At 42.1% G+C, this 19,669-nt stretch overlaps 1 protein-coding gene across 1 annotated transcript in view; it reads left to right on the top strand.

Annotated features, from left to right (window-relative positions):
• COL24A1 (collagen type XXIV alpha 1 chain) overlaps positions 1 to 19,669 on the top strand; it is a 168,085-nt gene that overhangs the window by 12,174 nt on the left and 136,242 nt on the right. The window contains exons 2-4 of the mRNA XM_083620538.1: positions 4,238 to 4,302; positions 11,676 to 12,970; positions 16,639 to 16,692. Coding sequence (XP_083476664.1) covers positions 4,238 to 4,302; positions 11,676 to 12,970; positions 16,639 to 16,692 — 1,414 coding nt within the window. The remainder of the gene's footprint in view (positions 1 to 4,237; positions 4,303 to 11,675; positions 12,971 to 16,638; positions 16,693 to 19,669) is intronic.

Consider the following 19,669-nt stretch of genomic DNA (forward strand, 5'->3'; position numbering starts at 1 on the left):
ATCTTGCCTTGGCATGGAAATACCCTGTTTGAATGGAATGCTAAACTATGGTTTATTGCAGAGTGGCTAACCTGTGGCTCTCCAGGTTGTTGCCGGACTCCCAAATACAATCAGACCAAGCTGTGAACAGGAATGATGGGAGCTGTAGTCCAGCAACATCTGCGGGGCCACAGCTTAGCCACTTGTCATTCAGAATTACGCACACAAGTCAGCAGGAGCTTCACTCATAGACTGCTCCTCTTTTCAAGATTGGACACTTTTGTTTTTGCTTGTTGTTACTTTAAAATGTGATTTCTTCAAGCTAGCCGCTATCAAGTTGTTGTTTATGATCCCGACTTGTTCTCAAACGGAAATTTCAAGTAACCAGAGTTTCCCAGGTTTTGCTGTAACAAGGAACTATTGTTAGCTTCACAGTGGAAGCGGATACTTCCTGTCTCCCCACCTTCTTGGGAGTGGGGAGGGAAAACTATCATGCAAGCCCATGCCTCGTGCATTTAATGCATTTGAACCGAACCATCTGCACTCTTGCTGCTGTTAAAGATGTAGGGGCAAAGCCAGTTTAAAAGTTGTTTTTATTCAGAATGGAAGCAAAGATAATTACAAAACGCAATATATGTGCAGCCTGATTTCATGCAGAGTTAGGTAGGTAAGTATAGTTTTCAGCCAACTATTTTTCTCTTCACTCAGGGCTGATTCATGTATTACATTTCACCTTCCTTGACTACTAACACTAGTATAAGATTCAGAATAGCCTCTCTCTTGTGAACAGCTGGATGCATTTTTGTTTGATGTCAATTTCACTCCCCCTCACAGGTGTTCATTTTTGGAGAGTGCATTTCTTTCACTCAAGTCAGTCTGAAAGACAAATAATACGAAATTAATAGTGACTTGGTCATGCAAAAATAACGTTGATACATATCTTAGGACAAGGGGATTAGAATCCGCACTGATTGAAAAATAACAGGATAGATAAATTCAGAGCCTGTTCACTATTCAGGTAACCATCTGCGCAGGCAATAGATACAGGAAATTTTTTACTCTGTAGACCTTTTGTTCATGGATTTTTATGGGACATAAGCCCTCGTCTGAAATGCCTCCCCCACTGCCTGCTTCACTCCCAACATTATTATCCTTGCTGGCTCCACCCCTTGACTTCTATAGGATTGGTGTGAGGTGTGAACAAGGAGCTTATTTACATTATACCTGAAGGTCCTTTATACCTGAAGGAGCGTTCTCCACCCCTAACACCCAACCCAGACACTGTGGTCCAGCGCCGAGGGCCTTCTGGCGGTTCCCTCGCTACGAGAAGTGAGGTTACAGGGAACCAGGTAGAGGGCCTTCTCGGTAGTGGCGCCTGCCCTTGGAATGGCCTCCCAGCAGATGTCAAGGCAATAAACAACTATTTTACTTTTAAAAGACAACTGAAGGCAGCCCTGTTTAGGGAAGTTTTTAATGTCTGATGCTGTATTGTTTTTAATATTCAGTTGGAAGCTGCCCATCTGGCTGGAGAAACCCAGCCAGATGGGCAGGCTATAAATTATTATTATTATTATTGTTATTATTGTTATTATTGTTGTTGTTGTTGTTGTTGTTATTATTATTATTATTATTATTATTATTATACAGCTGTTGTTGTTATTTATTAATTTGATTTATATACTGCCTTTCATCCAAAAATCCTAGGGCGGTGTACAACATTAAGAACATGTTTTACAGAGCATCAAGAATAAAAACCTAATAAAAAACCATAACAGACAACGTAAATAACAAATTAATCATCACAACAGTACCTCCCCTATTTTTATTTGTCTTCTGCAAGACCCAGAGCAAACGGGGGGTGGGGGGCTGGATTCTGCCTTGGAGCACATTGCTGTCTTAAAAACGCAGCTCGTTGTTCTTTTTCTCCATTTGGATCAAAATCAGTTTGACGGGGGCGGGTGGTGGTGGTGGAGACAGTTGAAAAGGCAGCATTCCCAAGGATAGTGCCAGACTGTGGTTGGCACCCAGTGGGTGCAGAGTCAAGGGGCTTTTGGGAAGGGTCCACAGCAACATGGAGCAAATGGGTCAGTGCGTCTGGCTGTTAACTGGAAGGTTGGTGGTTCAAGCCCACCCATGGATGGCTGTAGGCAAAAGATTCCTGCATTGCGGAGGGTTGGACTAGATCAGTGTTTCTCAACCTGTGGTTCCCCAGATGTTGTTGGACTACAACTCCCATCATGCCTAGCCAGCATGACCAGTGGTCAGGGATGATGGGAGTTGTAGTCCAACAACATCTGGGGACCCACAGGTTGAGAACCGAACCTTGGGTACCTTCCAACTCTACAATCCTATGATTCTATGAAATGCTTTGTGCAAATTCTTTCCCGCAGATCTCCATGCTGTGTGTGTAGCAGACCATGTGTGTTCATTATAGTTTGCTTTGTACTTTCCATGGTATCAGTTGCCTTGGGTGATGTTAATCGACCAGGCTGGAAAATGGTCAGGGTATTTTGCCTTGCTGATGCTCATCCACACGGAACATAGCATAAGCAAGAGGTGACACTTCCAAGTGCTGGTCTCTTTCTTCTCCTTCTTGGATCATTATATGTAAGTGTTTGCACATCTAGCTGCCACCATCTCCTTCTTCCTTATAGGAGCATTAAAAGAATAATAATTCTATGAAGGGATAGGGTAAATTAAGGTTTTGAAATGAAAATATAATAATAATGATTTGTGGACTGAAGGGCTGTCACACAGAAGAGGGCAAAGACTTGTTCTCTGCACCTACAGGGGTCAGGGATAAACCCGATGGCATCAAGTGACTGGAGAATAGCTGTCAGATCCTGATGGTGGTTGCTTGTGAGTAACCAGGCAGGAATCCGACCTGTCTTTTATAGGTTTTATTGTGCAAACTATTTACAGTGCAGATCTACAAAGTTCATGTCCGTCTTAGTTACTCGCAGAATCCGGGAGTGGCCCCTTCCGGCTTCTCCCCCAACATAAGAACTTTGGCACCCCAAGCCTCCTCCTCCCCTCCTTGTGTTTCACCCCTCTGTACAAGCTGGGCGACAGAAGTGGCATGCATCCCTCCTGGCCAACCTGGCGAGGTGAGGTGCTGGGGCTCTCAGCAGCATCCTCGAGCCCTTTCCTCTCTTGGCTGGCCCCTTCCCTCTCTTCTCCACTGGAGGTGTGGCTTTTCCCACCGCTGAAAGAGGAACTGCTCCTCAGGAGTTTTGGAGGCTCCCCGTATCCCAACAGCCCCCCTGCTTCCCTCCCCTGTTCTGATGGCAGTCCCCTGACAATAGATTTCAGTTGAACATTAGAGGAAACCTGTTTCCAATCCAGTGGAACCAATTACGTCAATGGGTGGTGGTCTCTCCCTCACTGGAGGCCTTCAGTCAGAGGCCAGACACCCATCTATTGGGGATACTCTAATACTGGATTTCTAGAAGGTGGACTAATGGCCTTTTCAACCCCTTCTACCTCTGACTCTTTGGCTAAACGTTAACATTTTGTGTAACACAAACACTAATGCATATCACAGCTGGGGTCCCCAATGTCCTCAGCCTCAGACAAACACCTTCTTTGGCATCCACTAAGGCCTCTGTCCCTGACAATTTTATACTGTATATCTCTTTAAAGAGATTGAAGGTTTGGGGGCTTATCTGTTTGTGGTGCTTACTGCTTTATCATTATGGTTCGTCTTGCGGTGCCACCTAGGTCTTTTATCTGAGTGGAATTCTGAGCTTCGCCCATGTTTCTTCAATGAAATGGGCATTGTGTGACACGCAGAACTGTTTCTTAGATTTCCAAATGTGTCCCGGGCCCAAAAAGATTGGGGGCCCTTGTATTTAATGGTATGATGGCTGCGGGATTGAAAAAAAGCCCTGACACAGTGTGTAACTATGGATATATCGCACACAACCTCACAATTCTGCTGTTCACTGTGCTTGTTCCAAATGAGGAATTCCAAAGAGAAGAAATATAAGAATAAGAGATGCAGGTGGTGACGGATAAAATGACACCTGTGAGAGTGGGGACAGCCAGGAATGGTGGTGGAGACGTAACATGTTTACCCATCACTAAACCAACATGTGGTCTTCTGGCAAAACTGGACACTGACCTGGAAAAGCCTAATAAAATCTGAGAATTGGGTGGTGAATAAATTGTTTCATACCTAAGCATTGTGCATCATTTATTAGGGATAAAACATATATTTTTCTCTGTGTTTAACTTGATATTTTCTTTTTTCTTTTAGGAAAACCCTCCTCCTTTTTTTTGCAACATGTATAGCTGTGGGTGCTACACAAATACGAGAAGAAGGTGAGACATGTTCCTGATTTTATTATAGAATATTTGAATGATCTTCCTTTAAAAGAGAGAGAGAGAAAAAAAATTATATAAAGGATTCTGGTAGTAATGACGTGAAATTCAGTTTTTCAAAGGCCTCTAATGCCAGATAGTTACAATAGGAGCAAAAGTTTAAAGAAACCAGTTTAGGAAGGCTGACCTTTTCAAAATTACTCAGATTTTCTGTCTGTGAAATTGCTTACATATTTAGGCAGACTCCTTGCAAAAAGGAAGTTTTGTACATTGTAAAGGCTTTGATTGTGACTTCATTGCACGTGGGTGTTTTTGGGGGTGGCAAACTGAAGCCGGATTACCTTTGCACTTCTTGGGACTCTCCAAAACAAACTAGTTCACATAATAAGTACTTAGTCTCAACTTGCATTTTTAAGGCCAAAAAAGTAAACTTGCTTTTTTGGCTTATTCCCTCCACCCACAAATTTTCAGACGCAGCTGTTGGCTAAAAAGCAACTGATTGTGCTTTTGTTGTTGTTTGTGTTTATTCAGAGGACTGATGAATGGGACAGATGGCTGGGCACTTGTTCTGGGATGCTAGCATCTGAAGTTAGCATCTGTATCTATTTTAGCAGCAGTTAAAACCTGTGCTGGGGTTGTCATCTTTGAAACAAATGAGCTGGTTTGCATGGAACACTAAGCCAAGGACGGGGAACCTGTGACCATCCAGATGTTCATGAATTCCAACTTGCATCAGCCCTAGTCAGCAGGGACAATGGGTTGGAATTATGGGACTTGTAATCTAGCAACCTCTGGAGGACCACAGGTTCCCCAAATCTATACTAAGCCAAGCTGTAATTTCATTTGAATGTTTGAGTGTGAGACTTCTAGGAATGAGGATTGTGGCTGCTGCATTCCTTCTCTAGTCTAGCTGCAGCTGCCCTGCCATGGTTTGTCTTATCATGTTGTCTGATCCCAGACTCATGGTTTGTCTCACTCCAGATAAACCACTAGAAGTAACTCATGTTTATCTGGAGGAAACAAACCATAAGCCCAGATTCTGACACCGTAAAGCCAAACCATGGCTTCAATCAGCAGCAGGACCAGAGGAGGAGAAAAGTGGTTGCAATCTCTCTCTCTCAGAGCTTACAAATTTGCAATATCCTAGTTTGACTTAGTGTTTCATCCAAACCAGCTCATTGTGACGCTTCTGCTATTTTGTGGTAGCTACTCAGGTTATAGTCGCATGAAGAAATATGAAGAATTTTAGAGGTGACCGAGAAAGACTACAGTTCACATGATAAAACTGATCCTGGCCTTTACCACACTGGTCTTCTAGTACAGTGGTACCTCGGGTTAAGAACTTAATTCGTTCTGGAGGTCCGTTCTTAACCTGAAACTGTTCTTAACCTGAAGCACCACTTTAGCTAATGGGGCCTCCCGCTGCTGCCGCACCTTTGTTGCGCGATTTCTGTTCTCACCCTGAAGCAAAGTTCTTAACCTGAGGTACTATTTCTGGGTTAACGGAGTCTATAACCTGAAGCGTTTGTAACCCGAGGTACCACTGTAGTTTTGTTGTATGGAGGACAAACATCCTGCTCACTGAAAAGTTTCATGTCAGGGAGACACAACAACTAAGCTAGAACCTTTCTCCCTGACGGTTAGCTTTCTACATTTAGGAAGTTCCTTTCCCCCAACCATCCCTACCAATCTCATTTCCTTTTGTGCCATAGCTTCTGGATTTTAAACTTGAGGACTGTCTTGTTGATATCTTGAAGCTGCTCTGGGAGACTATTCAACTGCAAATTTTGTCATCGCTTTTTGCAGCTTGGCAGCTCCAGGTTTTTTAAGTCAGGGCACCTAAGAAAGGTAGTTGGTTTTGGATATTCACACTCCAGCAAGCATTGCAAATCAAAAGCTAGCAGATTTAAAAGTTTTAAGTATTGGGAAGTGTGTGTGCGCGCGCGTTCGTGTTTATATTTATGTGTATAGCTCAGGGTGACAGAGAATTGGCTCAAGGTGCCATCTTAGGGCGATGATGTCACCACCTTCCCATCTCCTGCTTCTTCACAAGACTTACAAAAAGTTTGTGAAACTTGCTGTTCCTGGGAATCTGACCCCTATCGAGATTGATCATTCATTTGCAATATTAGCCAATGAGATCCTGAGCCAGTTTACAGTCGTCTGACACACACTATGGAGAGTACAAAATTTTGCTTCTTTTCATCATGCCCTTCCTCCAATGCCCCCTTCCATTTTATCCTCACAATAACCCTGTTGAGGTAGACCAACCTGAGAAATTGTGAGTGGTTCAGGCTCACCTGGTGGGCTTCATGACCGAACAGGTATTTCAACTCACTGACTCTTAAGTTACGTTCTTCTGAAGATTTTACCCATCATATCTGCTGGCAATGGCTGTAGTTAGTATTTGGCCAAGATGCGGAAGGCTGGTTTAGCAACACCAAGGATTTGGGCTTATGCAATTTGTTGTTTTTCTAAAACTGAACAGTAGACTTCTCTGTGTTTCAAAAGTGACTTGCATTGTGGTGATGGTAGGGATGCCATTTAAGAAACCTGAAGAAACAGCGGAGTAGCTTCATCGTTCTTTGTATTCCTTCTGCCGCTCTTGAATTGTTCTGCCGCTCTTGAATTTATCACACGCACCTGTGTTGTTCAAAGCATTATTGCTTACCTCAAGCCCTTTAGATGTGATGGGCTGAAAACCTGTTCTGTCATTGGGCATCTGGATTTCTTAGGTTATTTGGAATAGAAAACTTTCAAAATACAGGAAAAACTGGAGACATGTGGCACATATAGGGAGAAAAAGAGTTTGATGGCTTCCCTGACTATGCTTCCTTGACAATGCATGGGGTGTTTGAGGGATAAGATGCAGCCCTCTTATCCTTATCCCCCTATGATTTAGGGGAATGATTAATGGGAGTCTGCAGGCAAGCATAGAAGAAAGTCTCTCCTGGACTTGAAACAAGCCATTTTCAAGATGACAAATCATAAATATATGTTGCAAGGAGATTGCCTATCCTTTGATTTCTTTCTTCTTTTTTTAATTTAGAGAGTAAATGAAATCAGATGCCGACATCTGTGTGCGGGAAGGAATAACTGATCATTAATGGGGGGCGGGGGGGGGGGAATGGCCGCTGGAATGAGGAGAAAGCAAGTGGATTACATGCGCTCCAAAAGAATGCATTCTGTTAAGTGTCTTTGAACACTGTTATATTTAGAAGGAGCTTTTGAGCAGTGCGGATGACGTGGTTATAGCTTTCCGCACATTTGCCTCAGGCTCAAAGGCCTGCCCGAAGCAGTGTGGGTCGTTGCTTTGAGGTGATTGCCCTCACATCCCAAAGCTTGCTTGCACATTCATAGCTGGCCACATGGAGGAATAATCTGCTTTCTGCTTTTGCGGGATCGAAACACTGTGCTCTTAATCAGAAACATACCTTTAGTGGGGTGTATGGGGTGTTAGGGGACGGGTAGTACCTCTAGTGGGGGGCACATCATGCTCCTTCTGGGGTAGCTTGCCCACCTTTGATCCCCACCCTGCACTCAGCTCCCACGTTTGTTTCAGAGAAACACCTTCCACCTTCAGAGAGGACTATATCTTAATTCTTCAGGAAACCTCTGTTTGCCTCCACTGCTGATCTCACAGTGATGTGAGGTGGAGAAAAATCTGTTTCATAAGTCCATCAGTAACAATGAATAGATGCCAGTTGCAAATAAATGCTAGGCTAGCTGGTCAGTTTGATAGTTTTTAGCTTTGTTGACTAAATACAACTAAAAATAAACAGGGTGGATCAGGCCATCAGAAAATTTTCCTGTGCAAGTTACCCTAATTTGTATATGAAAATTTTCTGGAAACATTTTCCGGGGGGTGGAACCCTGTATAAATGTATTCCTGACCCTTCTGAAAATAACATTTTCAGTTTAAAACTTAAATTTAACCATATGTAATTGTTTACGTAATAATTTTAATTCTTTTGCTTATTATGTATTATGTTTTTGGTTTACCTTATTATTATTATTTTTTGTAAACTGTCCTCTGACTAGTTGTGGTGCAGAGTAGTATGAAAATATCTTAGTAAGTATCTAGTCAATATCTTTATTGGATTTAAAATTGGCTTTTATGCATGTAATTGGGTTTTTAAAAAATAGATAAAAGGAAAAGGCAGTTGTTTAATATTATATTGTGAAATCACTTTGAGAGTCATAATAAGTGATTGAAAAATGAAATACATAATAAAACAAAATGTTGCAGCGTGGGACACTCTTTCTCACGATGCCAGCCAGCTACTAACCAGCGATGTCCCTTTTTTGTACTTATTTCTGCAAAGTTTGGTCCCCTCATCCCAACACGTTTCTCATTTTGTTTAGTCTTGAATCCTGTCAGCACTTACTAGTGCAATTTGCTACCTGGAAGAGGGAGAGATTGATATGTTAAATTTAGCATTTATTAGGGTTACCCTCACCCCACAGAGTGGAAAATACCATATCAGACTTGGAACAAAACTTCTACTGTGCCCCAGAAAAACCCAATCTATGCTTGATTTGGCCTCTGTAAAGCAAAAAAAAAAAAAAAACAAAAAAAAACACACAAAAAAAATTGCAGCTAAGCCATGATCATGCATGGAAGATTTTGGCCTTCAATTTGTAACATTGATTTCTCACTGTACCATAACCAAGTCTACAATTACCGCAGATTAGACTATAGCTTAAATAAGTGAATTGTTTTGCAGCTGGACATCCAAAAGAGTTGGCAGATGTTTAACCCCCCCACCCCAAATGATAGGACTTCCTGTGCCTCAGGCCATGCCGGCTGCTTGCCATTTGTAAACTTGGCACCATTGTGCACTCCCTAACATGACTAGAACCACTGCAAGGTGTGTAACTAATTTTCAAGATGCATAGCACGGTCAAACGTATGCATTCTGTGCCAATTTTTAAAAACCTTTCCAGAAATGTCTTCGATATTTGTGTGCATATGTCCAGCACTTTTGCTGGAACCGGAGCCAAGATGTGTCTGCTCTTAACATTTGCTAGTAATATCTTTGGTAAACAGAGGGAAGGCAAGTTGGGAAATGAAACCTAATTTCTTGGTAAAGTCTGTGGAAATCCTTATGTTTCAAGGACTCTCTTGACTTAGCTTTGGCTTCGACTTGCTTTCATGCTGACAGAGACTTGACCGTTCATCAGCACTTTAATCCTGAGGTAACATTCTGCTGTTCTCAGAACTCAAAGAGGAATTGATCATGTAAATACCCTTCCTGCTTTGACACTGTGAGATGGCGTAGCAGCTTTTAGGATTAGGCGCCAGGTGTATGAGGATGCAATGCCATTTTTGGGACTTAAACACAGAGCTGCTATTCTGCTAACATTAGTCCAAGCAACATTTAATATGTCAGGTCCAAACTAGTTGTGAGAATGGCAGATCCATGTGTCAGAAGTAGGTGGCCATTTCTTTTCTATGAACTAGGTTGGAGATAGAAGGTGTCAAACACAAGATCAGTGAGCAAGAGGTGGGGGAGCTGGATTAGAGTTGGAAGTGACCTACCCCCCCCCGAGGGCCATCTAGTCCAACCCCCTGCAATGTAGGAATCTCAACTAAAGCATGACAGATGGCCATTCACCCCTTTAGCTTTTCAGTTTGTTTAAACATGTAGTACAAACTCATACTGGGTTGCTATAGAAATAAAGTTCTCTGATAAGAAACTACTGGGCACGAGAGAGAAAATTTTCTTCCTGAGATTTTTCTTGGGGGGGGGGGAGAGGGTGTACCTTATTTTTTTGTGGTGGTGAGAAATCTTACATCGTTTCACAGCTTCTCATTCAGTGTCAGTGAAAGAAACTATGATGCATATTTTGTGGAATTCTTAATGCAGTACAGTGGTACCTCGGGTTACATATGCTTCAGGTTACATACGCTTCAGGTTACAGACTCCGCTAACCCAGAAATAGTGCTTCAGGTTAAGAACTTTGCTTCAGGATAAGAACAGAAATTGGGCTCCGGCGGCAGCAGGAGGCCCCATTAGCTAAAGTGGTGCTTCAGGTTAAGAACAGTTTCAGGTTAAGAACGGACCTCCGGAACGAATTAAGTACTTAACCCGAGGTACCACTGTATTGAAATCTGTCTTTAGTAGTAAAAATATTGTTGAGAACATCCTAGAGAAAAGGTTAGTAAGAGGTGGTTTGAAATTACGTATGGCATGGAGAACCATAGAACTCTTGGGCATCTAAGGAAGCGCAAGGTTGGAAGATTCAGGACAGTCAAAAGGAAGTACTTATTCACACAGTGCTTAGTTGTAGTAAGAAATGGGCTCCCACTGGGGGCAATTATGGCCACCAACTTAGATGGGTTTAAAAGAGGATTAGACAAATTCTTGGAGGACAAGATTATCAATAGTTACCAGACACAATGGCTATACTCTGCCTTCACACTCGGAGACGGTATGCTTCTTAATAGTTGTTGCTGGAAACCACAGGAGGGGGGAGTGCAGTTGCGCTCACATCCTGCTTGTGAGCTCTCCATGGGCATCTGGTTGGCTGCTGTGAGCCCAAGATGCTGGACTAGGTGGGCTACAAGCCTGATCTGGCAAAGCCAGGCATCCCTAAACTCAGCCCTCCAGCTGTTTTTGGACTACAGTTTCCATCATCCCTGATCACTGGTCCTGTTAGCTAGGGATGATGGGAGTTGTAGTCCTATAACAGCTGGAGGGCCGAATTTGGGGATGCCTGGTCAAAGCTATTCTTGCATTGTTGTTGTTGTTTTCCTAGGGTTTAGAATCCAAAATTGCCTGTCAGTTTAATATTCACCAAATGCAGGCCTTTCTAGTTATGAAGTCAGATGAAAAATGTTGTCGTAAGACCAGCAGAATTCTGAAATTTTGAGGGCGGGTTGCCCTGTTTAAAACAAAAACAAAATTGACTTAGATGAAATTTTAATGTTTGAAACTAGTTGGGAAGATCACTTAGTAGAATTGTTAGCCTTGTGCAAGGGTCAAGGTTATGGTCAACCATGTGGAAATAACATATTGTGGTGGCATCCACAGAACCAGGAGAGATGCCTTCGTTATACATATGAAATATTGTTATGAAATACTGTTAGGCATACATTATTCATATGAATTCATACCACACCTGCCATTCTCCTATCCTGTGTTTGAGCTAGGAAAACCCTCTCTTTGCTGCTCACTTGGAACAAATGGCAATTCTGTTTGCTCCAATTCAGCTTTAAAGAGTGGGTTTTTGTGGTGCTTCAAGTGTGGACCATGCCTGGAAAGTGTGGAGGAAAAGAAGGTGTGGATAAGCGCAGAGTTAATATAAAGCATTTGAGTAAAATTAAGAATGAAGTTGTCTCACCCCTTCCTTTCTCTTTCCTCCCCTAGGCATAGATATTCTTCATCATTTAGGCCTAAGTGGGCAAGCTCTTCATCAACCATCAACAGGGACTGCACAGCCTTTGTCACGTACTTCATTACCTCAGGGGGTTCACCTAAGTGCCTCAGGAGTTGTTTTGTCCACAAATGCAGCCATTGAGGTGCCTGTCTCTCAAGTGATAGCATCACACATAGGCTCCCAGTTCACCGTTTTGGTTAGCTTACGTTCTTACGCAGTAAACAATGCCTTTCTTTTCAGTGTTAGAAATAAAAATAGACTGCAGTTTGGTGTCCAGTTGCTCCCAAGGAAGATAATGGTGCATACTGGAGGGAAGCAGTCTGTATATTTTGATTACACTGTTCATGATGAGCAGTGGCACACATTTGCTATTGACGTTACGGAAAAAGCCGTGTCCCTGTATACTCAGTGTGGAAGAAAGCACTTCAGCAGGGAGACTATTTCTAAAGTACAGCCGTTCAATTCGCAGAGTTTGTTTACTTTAGGAAGGATGAACTCCCATTCAGTCAACTTTGAAGGAATAATTTGTCAGCTGGACATTATCCCCTCCGCACAAGCCTTGGCAAACTATTGTAAATATGTGAAACAACAGTGTCGTCAAGCTGACACATACCGGTCTCAAACGATTCCTCCAGACACATCCCTTGGGGTGCCGCCAAGCAAACAGTTGGATGAAGAAACCCAACCGGTTTCCATGCCATTGAGTACAAGGAAAGGAGAATCAAACCTTCGTAGCAGCAATGGTGCATCAGTCCACATGCCACCAGAACCCCTAGAGACAACCTCTCCCCTGACACCTCGTTTATTAGGAAATGGTACTGCATTGGAAATTATACCGGAACCAGATGACCAGGGAATTGTGAAAGCATCGAAAATTCCTCAGCAAGATGCCAGCAAAAAGAAAGATGGCTTCCAGGCTCTCACAAAATTGCCTCCAAACCTTACAGATAATGCCACGGGTGATACAAGCAGGAAAACCTATCCCGATCTGCTGTTTTCCATAAAGCAGACTAAAACCAAAACTGGCACATCAAAGCAGTATCCATACGAACCTGTGGAGCTGCAGCAAGTTTTAAACACAACATCATATAGAGCTTCTGATTCCACACCTTTCGATAACCAGCTTGGTTCAAGGGACGAAGGGACATTTCCGATTGATGACACTTACAACGCAGAAACCAGTTATGAACTTGATATTGACGGTTACGATTACGACTATGAAGAATTGGAAAGGATGTTTGAACTCGAGAATCTGAGAGGGCCTAAAGGAGACCCCGGGCCGCCGGTAAGTTGTCTTGTTTATGTTCCTTAATAAAATGCAGCAGGAGTTCGCAGGTTATACACCATATTGACTCAACAAATTGAGCCATAGCGACTCAACAGATTAACGCAGGAATTTCCTGTGGTTTCAGTTTGGTACTTTAAGCTGGAGGTATAAGAAATAACCTTGAAATTGTGGTCTCTGATAAAAGTAGGGTTTGTTACTGTGGTTGCAGAAAAAACACGTTGAGGCAGAGAACTAAACTGAAGGTTAGAGGAAGAGGCTAGAACCTTTTCTCATTTATGACATTCCACTGTTTGAATGCTAGAAGCCTTATAGCCAATGCCAAATAAGACACTTACTTGGCACTGGGAATCTGCCAACTTAATCTTGATAATGTTGTTTAATCTATAACATGGTTTAATACGCAGAGGGTACCTGCTCTAAGGGCTGGTTCATTACATTCTTAATGAAGTAACACCTATAATGAGGTTATTCCACTCTTCTTTGAGTAGTCTTTTCTTCTTCCAACTGATGAAGTTGCTTCATCCTAATGAAGTTGTCCCATTCAAGGAGGTGCAAGGAGCTATCACTATAGGGAACAAGGCAGAAAATAGGCAGGGAACCCTTTTTTGTTATTTTCTATGGAGGATGAAAGTGCTGTTGTAAAGGTGAATGTGGTTGCCCAAAGTTAGATGCAAGGTGAGAGCCGAAACAGGGCACAGAGACATGGTTGCCTAATTTGCCTGTAGTTGGTGTTGGGAATGAAAGTTATTTTAGGCATAAGGACAATTCAGTACACATGATCCCTCCTTATTGGATCATTTCTGAGATAGATATGTAACTTACAGGAGTCTGCTAGATCATGTATAGGGAGTCTTTTGCCCCCCTCCCCATGTTGCTGAACTACAGATCTCAACATCCCTATCACATTGGCAATGCTGGCTGGGGCTGAGAGTTGTAGTTTGGTGGGGGCCAAGATACCCCACACATATTCTAGGTTTCTGATTCTCTAGTTTTGTGTTCAGGTACTTTGTGCGGCTTTTGAGCCACTTGTCAGAAGTCTGCATTGTTTGATATCAGGACAGTTGCTAAATATATTTAGTTCCATGGCCTACTGGCCTACAATAAATTGCTTCCCATTCTACAATTGCCAATAAATGAGTCCTTCTGTTTTCACTCCTTTTTGCTGATTCATGTGGTTTCTAGACTGCTAACAGTGTATCAACCTTTGACAAACTGGACTCTAGTTTGTGAAAGCTTATGCCAAAATACATTTGTTAGGCTTTAAGTGTTACACAATACACTTTTTGTTGTTGCCAACAATGCAGTCCATCTCCGTTTTACGAAGATACAACTCTGTCACTCCTAAGTCACTGAGTGCTCCTTCCTGTGTACCAGTTTCCTATTAATACCTATGTCAGAAGAGCACACCTTATTAATCTGCAGTGCAAGATGATGTGTGCGTTTATGTACTGGGAAAAGTACAGAAAGTGGATATCCCCAATGGTTTCCCTGTGTTTTTATGCATGCAGACTGAATAAATTTAAGGGACAGAAGCTGCTTTTCAGTTAAGTCTTTTTAGCATCATGTCACTTTACAACCACAGGATGAAATCTCTAATTTGATCCACAGGCAACCAGAAAAGTGACTATTTAAAAGTCAATGTTAAATGAACAGCAGCTATTTAAATAATCATTTTCAGAAAGCTTTTGTGATATATTCTACATGTAATTATGTTTTTTGTGTTATTTGAATTTCTCGACAGAATCATTTTAAAGTGTAGCAATGTATCTCTAAATATGAGAGAGAGAGATGTGAAGAATGTTTGTTTCAGCTCTAGGGCTTTAGTTTATTCAGGAACACTGAAAACAGAAACGTTTTAAGGCAGCTTGCAACTATAGCTTTTGTTTTGTATGTAATGTGTATTTGCTAGAAATCCAGACGGCGGAATTCTGCATAGCAGTGTTACTTCTTGCAGCCACGTGCAGAAAGCATGATCAGAGATGTTCGAAAAATTAAAAGCAAACAAACTAATGGAGAAACCAGATGTTTCGCTGAGATTTATAGTGTACATAGCAATAGTACGTGATTGTTGATGGCCAAAAATGAATTTCAGCTCCCTTTCTGTTCCGCTATTGAGTTAAAGTAGCATAGCTAATTCAGTTCACCTTCCTCCTACTCTGTCAACATCTTTACCAAACGTTTGTAACACTAGTCTTTGCCTAAAATCTGTTGCCTGGGCATCCCACTGAGGAAGATTCAAGTTGGCTTTGTAAGAGACCTGTTACTGGTATATGCATTCTAGCAGAGACCACCAAGGCTGCCCTAGTACCTGAAGCTAGTTGTGCAGACACGTAGCCATGCCAGGAGCAGCAATTGGGGGGCGGGGGGAGTGGGAGAAGGAAGCAGTTTGCCTGGTATTGTTATAGGCTCTTGTCCTCTGTTCTAAACCAGATCACATATGTACTAGAATGGAAGGGATGGAGCAGGAGAGTAGATGCCCGCTCTCTGCTGCTGCAGGGTAGATTCTTGCAGGATCAAGCAGGCGTTTCAACTAGGAGAAAGCTGCCCTAGAGCAAGTCAAACCATTTGGTCCATCTAACCCACTACTGATGGGCTTGTTTTGCTGCTGAAACCCTGAACCACCAGGGACCTTGCAGACACACCTCCCTGGCAATTCATAAGACCTTCTGAGAAAACTTTGTGGTCATTTGACGACCACTGGATTGTCACTTGGTGACTGCACAGAAACGCATCTTCTTGGTAGTAGCATCTCCCCTATGGAGTGCCCTCCCTTGGGTAGTTCCAGCTACCTAATCCTTTTTGTTGAAGATGTCAGGGATTTGAACTTGGAACCTTATGCAGGCACTGCTGTACTGTTGAATTGCCACCTGCTCCCCATTCCCAGTTGGGGCTCTTAATCTCTGCTTCATCTTGCATAGAGCTGCTGCTGCTGCTGCTCAGGGATAGATCTCCACAAGAGTAAGAAGTGACCAAGAGTCCTGGGCAGAAAATGACAATATCCCTCTTAAAGAAGGGACACAAAGACTGATAATGCAGATGTATATGCACAGTTGTTCTTGGGCAGCTTCCAGTCATTGGTCCTTGTTTTGCAAGAGTGGGATTTGGGTTGGGATGAGAGAAGAATGTGATCTTCATTCTGTGGTTCTGTACTAACTTTCACAATTCAGAAATTTGGTTTTTCTTATCCCTGTGGCATCTTTAAAAGGGGGGTAGATGTTCACAGATTTAAAAGCTGCAAATGGACCTTTTAAGCAGAGGTTGAATAGCGACCTGCCATGTATAATCTAGTTGAGTTTCCTGCATTGCAGGGGTTGGACTAGATGATGCTCAGGATCCCTTCCAACTCAGTTCTGTGATTCTATGATTAAACATTTCACAATCTTAATCTCCATATGGTGGCGTCCAGATGTTTTGGACTACAACTCTCATCAGTCCCAGCCATCATGGCCAATAGCTAGGGATGGTGAGAAACACTGCAGTGGTTATGTCCAGCAATGCCTTTTCCTCTTTCAAAGAACACACAGTAAAAATAATCTCATGCAATTCAATGTGTCTAAATGTTGTCGAAATAGGATGTGTTTAGTTACACTTGTCACCAGAGTTCACTCATTTGTTTGATGTTAGCTTTAACCTGTTTGTTTGTTTGTTTGTTTGTTTGCCTCTAGGGACCCCAAGGTTCTCCAGGATTACCTGGTCCAGCAGGGAAAAGAGGTCCGAGGGTAAGTAAAGGCTGATCTGTTGTTCCTAAAACATGATCGTTAATGATCAAATGGGACGCAATAACTCTGACTCTTCTCATACGCTCATAACAAATTAAGTGCAGAAAGCTTTGTTGTTAATTATCATGATATGGCATGTGTTGAAATAAGAAATAGACAAAGCAGTACTTTTTGCTTTGCACTTCCACTGAACGTTGGTTTGCTGCTACACTAATCCTTATGTTTTTCAGTCTTCTCATCGTCTGTGACTCTGCAACCTAAAGGTCATGTTCATTTGGTTGTTGGAATGAAGGGGAGTGGGCTTCCTAGATCACTGCATTCCAGAGCTAGAGAGTAAAAAACAATGAAGGAGGAATTATCCACAGCTGGAGAGAGGAAAAGCTGCTTTAGGAATATATAGTGTACCTTCTTAGCAGGATAATGCAGTCATACTTTGAACGACTGCAAGAAAATTCTACCCCTTCTAAATACCCCTTGAAATACCCAGGATTGCACCCTTTCAAAAGAAAAGCCTAAATTCTGTTTCAGTGCAGCTCATTTTGCAATTATAGAAATTAAGCAAAGTTCCATTAAAGCACATAATGTGGCCTACCTGACCTAATGCAATATTTGGTAGTTTTTGTCTCTGAGAGCTTTGAATATTTGGGCAACTCTTGGGGCAGTGGTCAAATTATTAGAGGAAGTAGGCTCTTAATGAAATACATTTTCCATGGGCATCTGGTTTGCTACTGTGAGAAAAGGATACTGGATTGGAAGCGCCCTCTTATAAACTTATGCTCTTAAGTGGAGAAGGAGGGAATGAGGACCTAAAATGTGGGGAAAGGAGATCCATTAAATAAGTATCCTGCTTATCCATTAAACATTAATCTTTGATTTGTATCCTTTGCCCAGTTGGGTCAATATGCAGCCACTTTAGTAGTCCAGTCATTGTGGAGATGCCTTTAGTTAAAGTTACGTATTTCTGTCCATTTCTAACCTAAAATAAAACCTCACCGGTTTATGGAATTTCTCACATGAAAATGAAGTTAAAGGACGCTTTGATGATTTCACACAAAGCAAGACAAGTCAAAAAATTCTGAAGCATTTGACAGCTGTTTACTTGATCTTGTTTTTTGCCTATTCAAGAGTGGCTGTTTTTAACAATGCAGTTCTGAGTATGTTACAAACTCCAAGGTTACTTTATTTTAGAATAACACTCCCCACTTCTGAAACTGCAAGTTATAGCACTTTATGAACTTTTTCCACCAGTGCTTTTTCTCTTGTACATCCCTGGGTTATCCCTGAAATTTCCTTTAAAAATCCCTAAAATTTACCTGAATATGTCACAAATGGTGTGACCAACATTTTGACGTTCCAATGGCAAGACCGTTAGTTGCAAATGTGTTGACATATTTAAGAAGTACCTTTCAGCATGTTATAATTAGCAAAAACTAACTCATCAAGTAAACAATGGCACTGATGCAGAGATTCCCATGTGTATTGGCAAGCTGCATGTGAAGATCTCCTTGCCAAATGACTGAAGGTGTCAATTTTGGCAGCCCTTATTAACTGCTGTAAGGAGAGGGAAGAGAAAAAAGATTCCAACAAGGTTCAGCAGTATCAGAGTTGGCTGCACTGACTGATTATTTGGGCTGAGCATATGTGGTGCAGAAACGCACATGGCGCAGAACTCCACAGCACTCCCATTGCATTTGGACCCATTCCTAACAGGTGGCCTCTATACAAAGGAGCGTGTTTCTGCACATGGATTAATTAATCTTTCTGGATTAGCATAATGATCTGGAATTTGGTGTTGCTGAAATCACTGGGACTTGATTATTTCATCTCATTTTCATAAATCAAGACTTGCACGAGTGTGTGGAAAGTTACTTGAACTAGCATAAGTGAAACATATCCAGAAACTGAATTGAATATGTTTGAATAGCACCTCTGTTCAAACATATACTTATATTTATATACATTACCAATAGAACTATGGGGTTCTACTTTTCATCCACACACTTCTATTTGGGTAGGAGCAGAACACTTCCTGCTGACCCCTCTCTCTATATTTATATTTTATTTTTACTGGGGGGAAATATACAACATGTTGAACCTCTGATAATTTATCATTCTCTTGCTAATTGTGTTTTAAGTGCACATCTTACATTTGACTTCCTTTAGCAAGGTTTTCTCTGAAATGTTAAAATATATTTTTCGTTAACTTGTGTTGCTTTGTGTTTGACTTTCTTCATTGATGTTTTATTTCGGCTTCTTCCATTTGATGTTTTAATGTAGATTGTGAGCCCCTTTGAGGTTTTTCCCCCCTTGAAAAATATAAAGCGGTATGATAACGATAATGATAATGATAATATATTACATTACTATTACTCAGTCCCGGCTAGTGTGGTGGGGCTGTGCCATTCATCTGACCGCTCTCTGACTGAGTTGGTACTACTTGGGCAGAGAAGGGGAGGGGGTGTCTCAGTGCCACCGTGCCAGTAAGAATGGCAGGTTGGCTCCTCAGGCACTTTTGCACTTCACTGTTGCCCCCTTTTCTATCCAGCTTTCAGCGGCGACTTAGCAATCCTACCCTCCCACCCACTACTGCTGCTACTTCATTATCTATTACTTAACGCGGTGGGGGCCAAGTTGAAAGTTAAATAAATCACTAGGATCTTGCTGAGCAGGGTGATGATGCAGGGCCACATAAACCAGCCATTTGCGTATTGGAAGAGAATATGTAGAAATAGCTGAGGGTAGACTGAGAGACTGAAACAAGGGCTGAGCAAGAGGTTGGTCTCTCTACTGACTTGACAGTTGAGGGTGCCATAAACATGGCGGCCTCACTTAGGCCCTACTTTGTTAGTCAAGGAGGGCCAATTGTGTGAATGGAATAACCCTGCTTTGCCTGTTTTTCTTTTATTTATTGTACAACTCTATTCACCAGTTAAACAAAGAATAGCTAAACAGGGGAAAGCAACAGTCTAAAACAAAC

The sequence above is a fragment of the Podarcis filfolensis genome (genome assembly GCF_964270895.1).
Source record: "Podarcis filfolensis genome assembly, chromosome: 6".
Taxonomy (NCBI): domain Eukaryota; kingdom Metazoa; phylum Chordata; class Lepidosauria; order Squamata; family Lacertidae; genus Podarcis; species Podarcis filfolensis.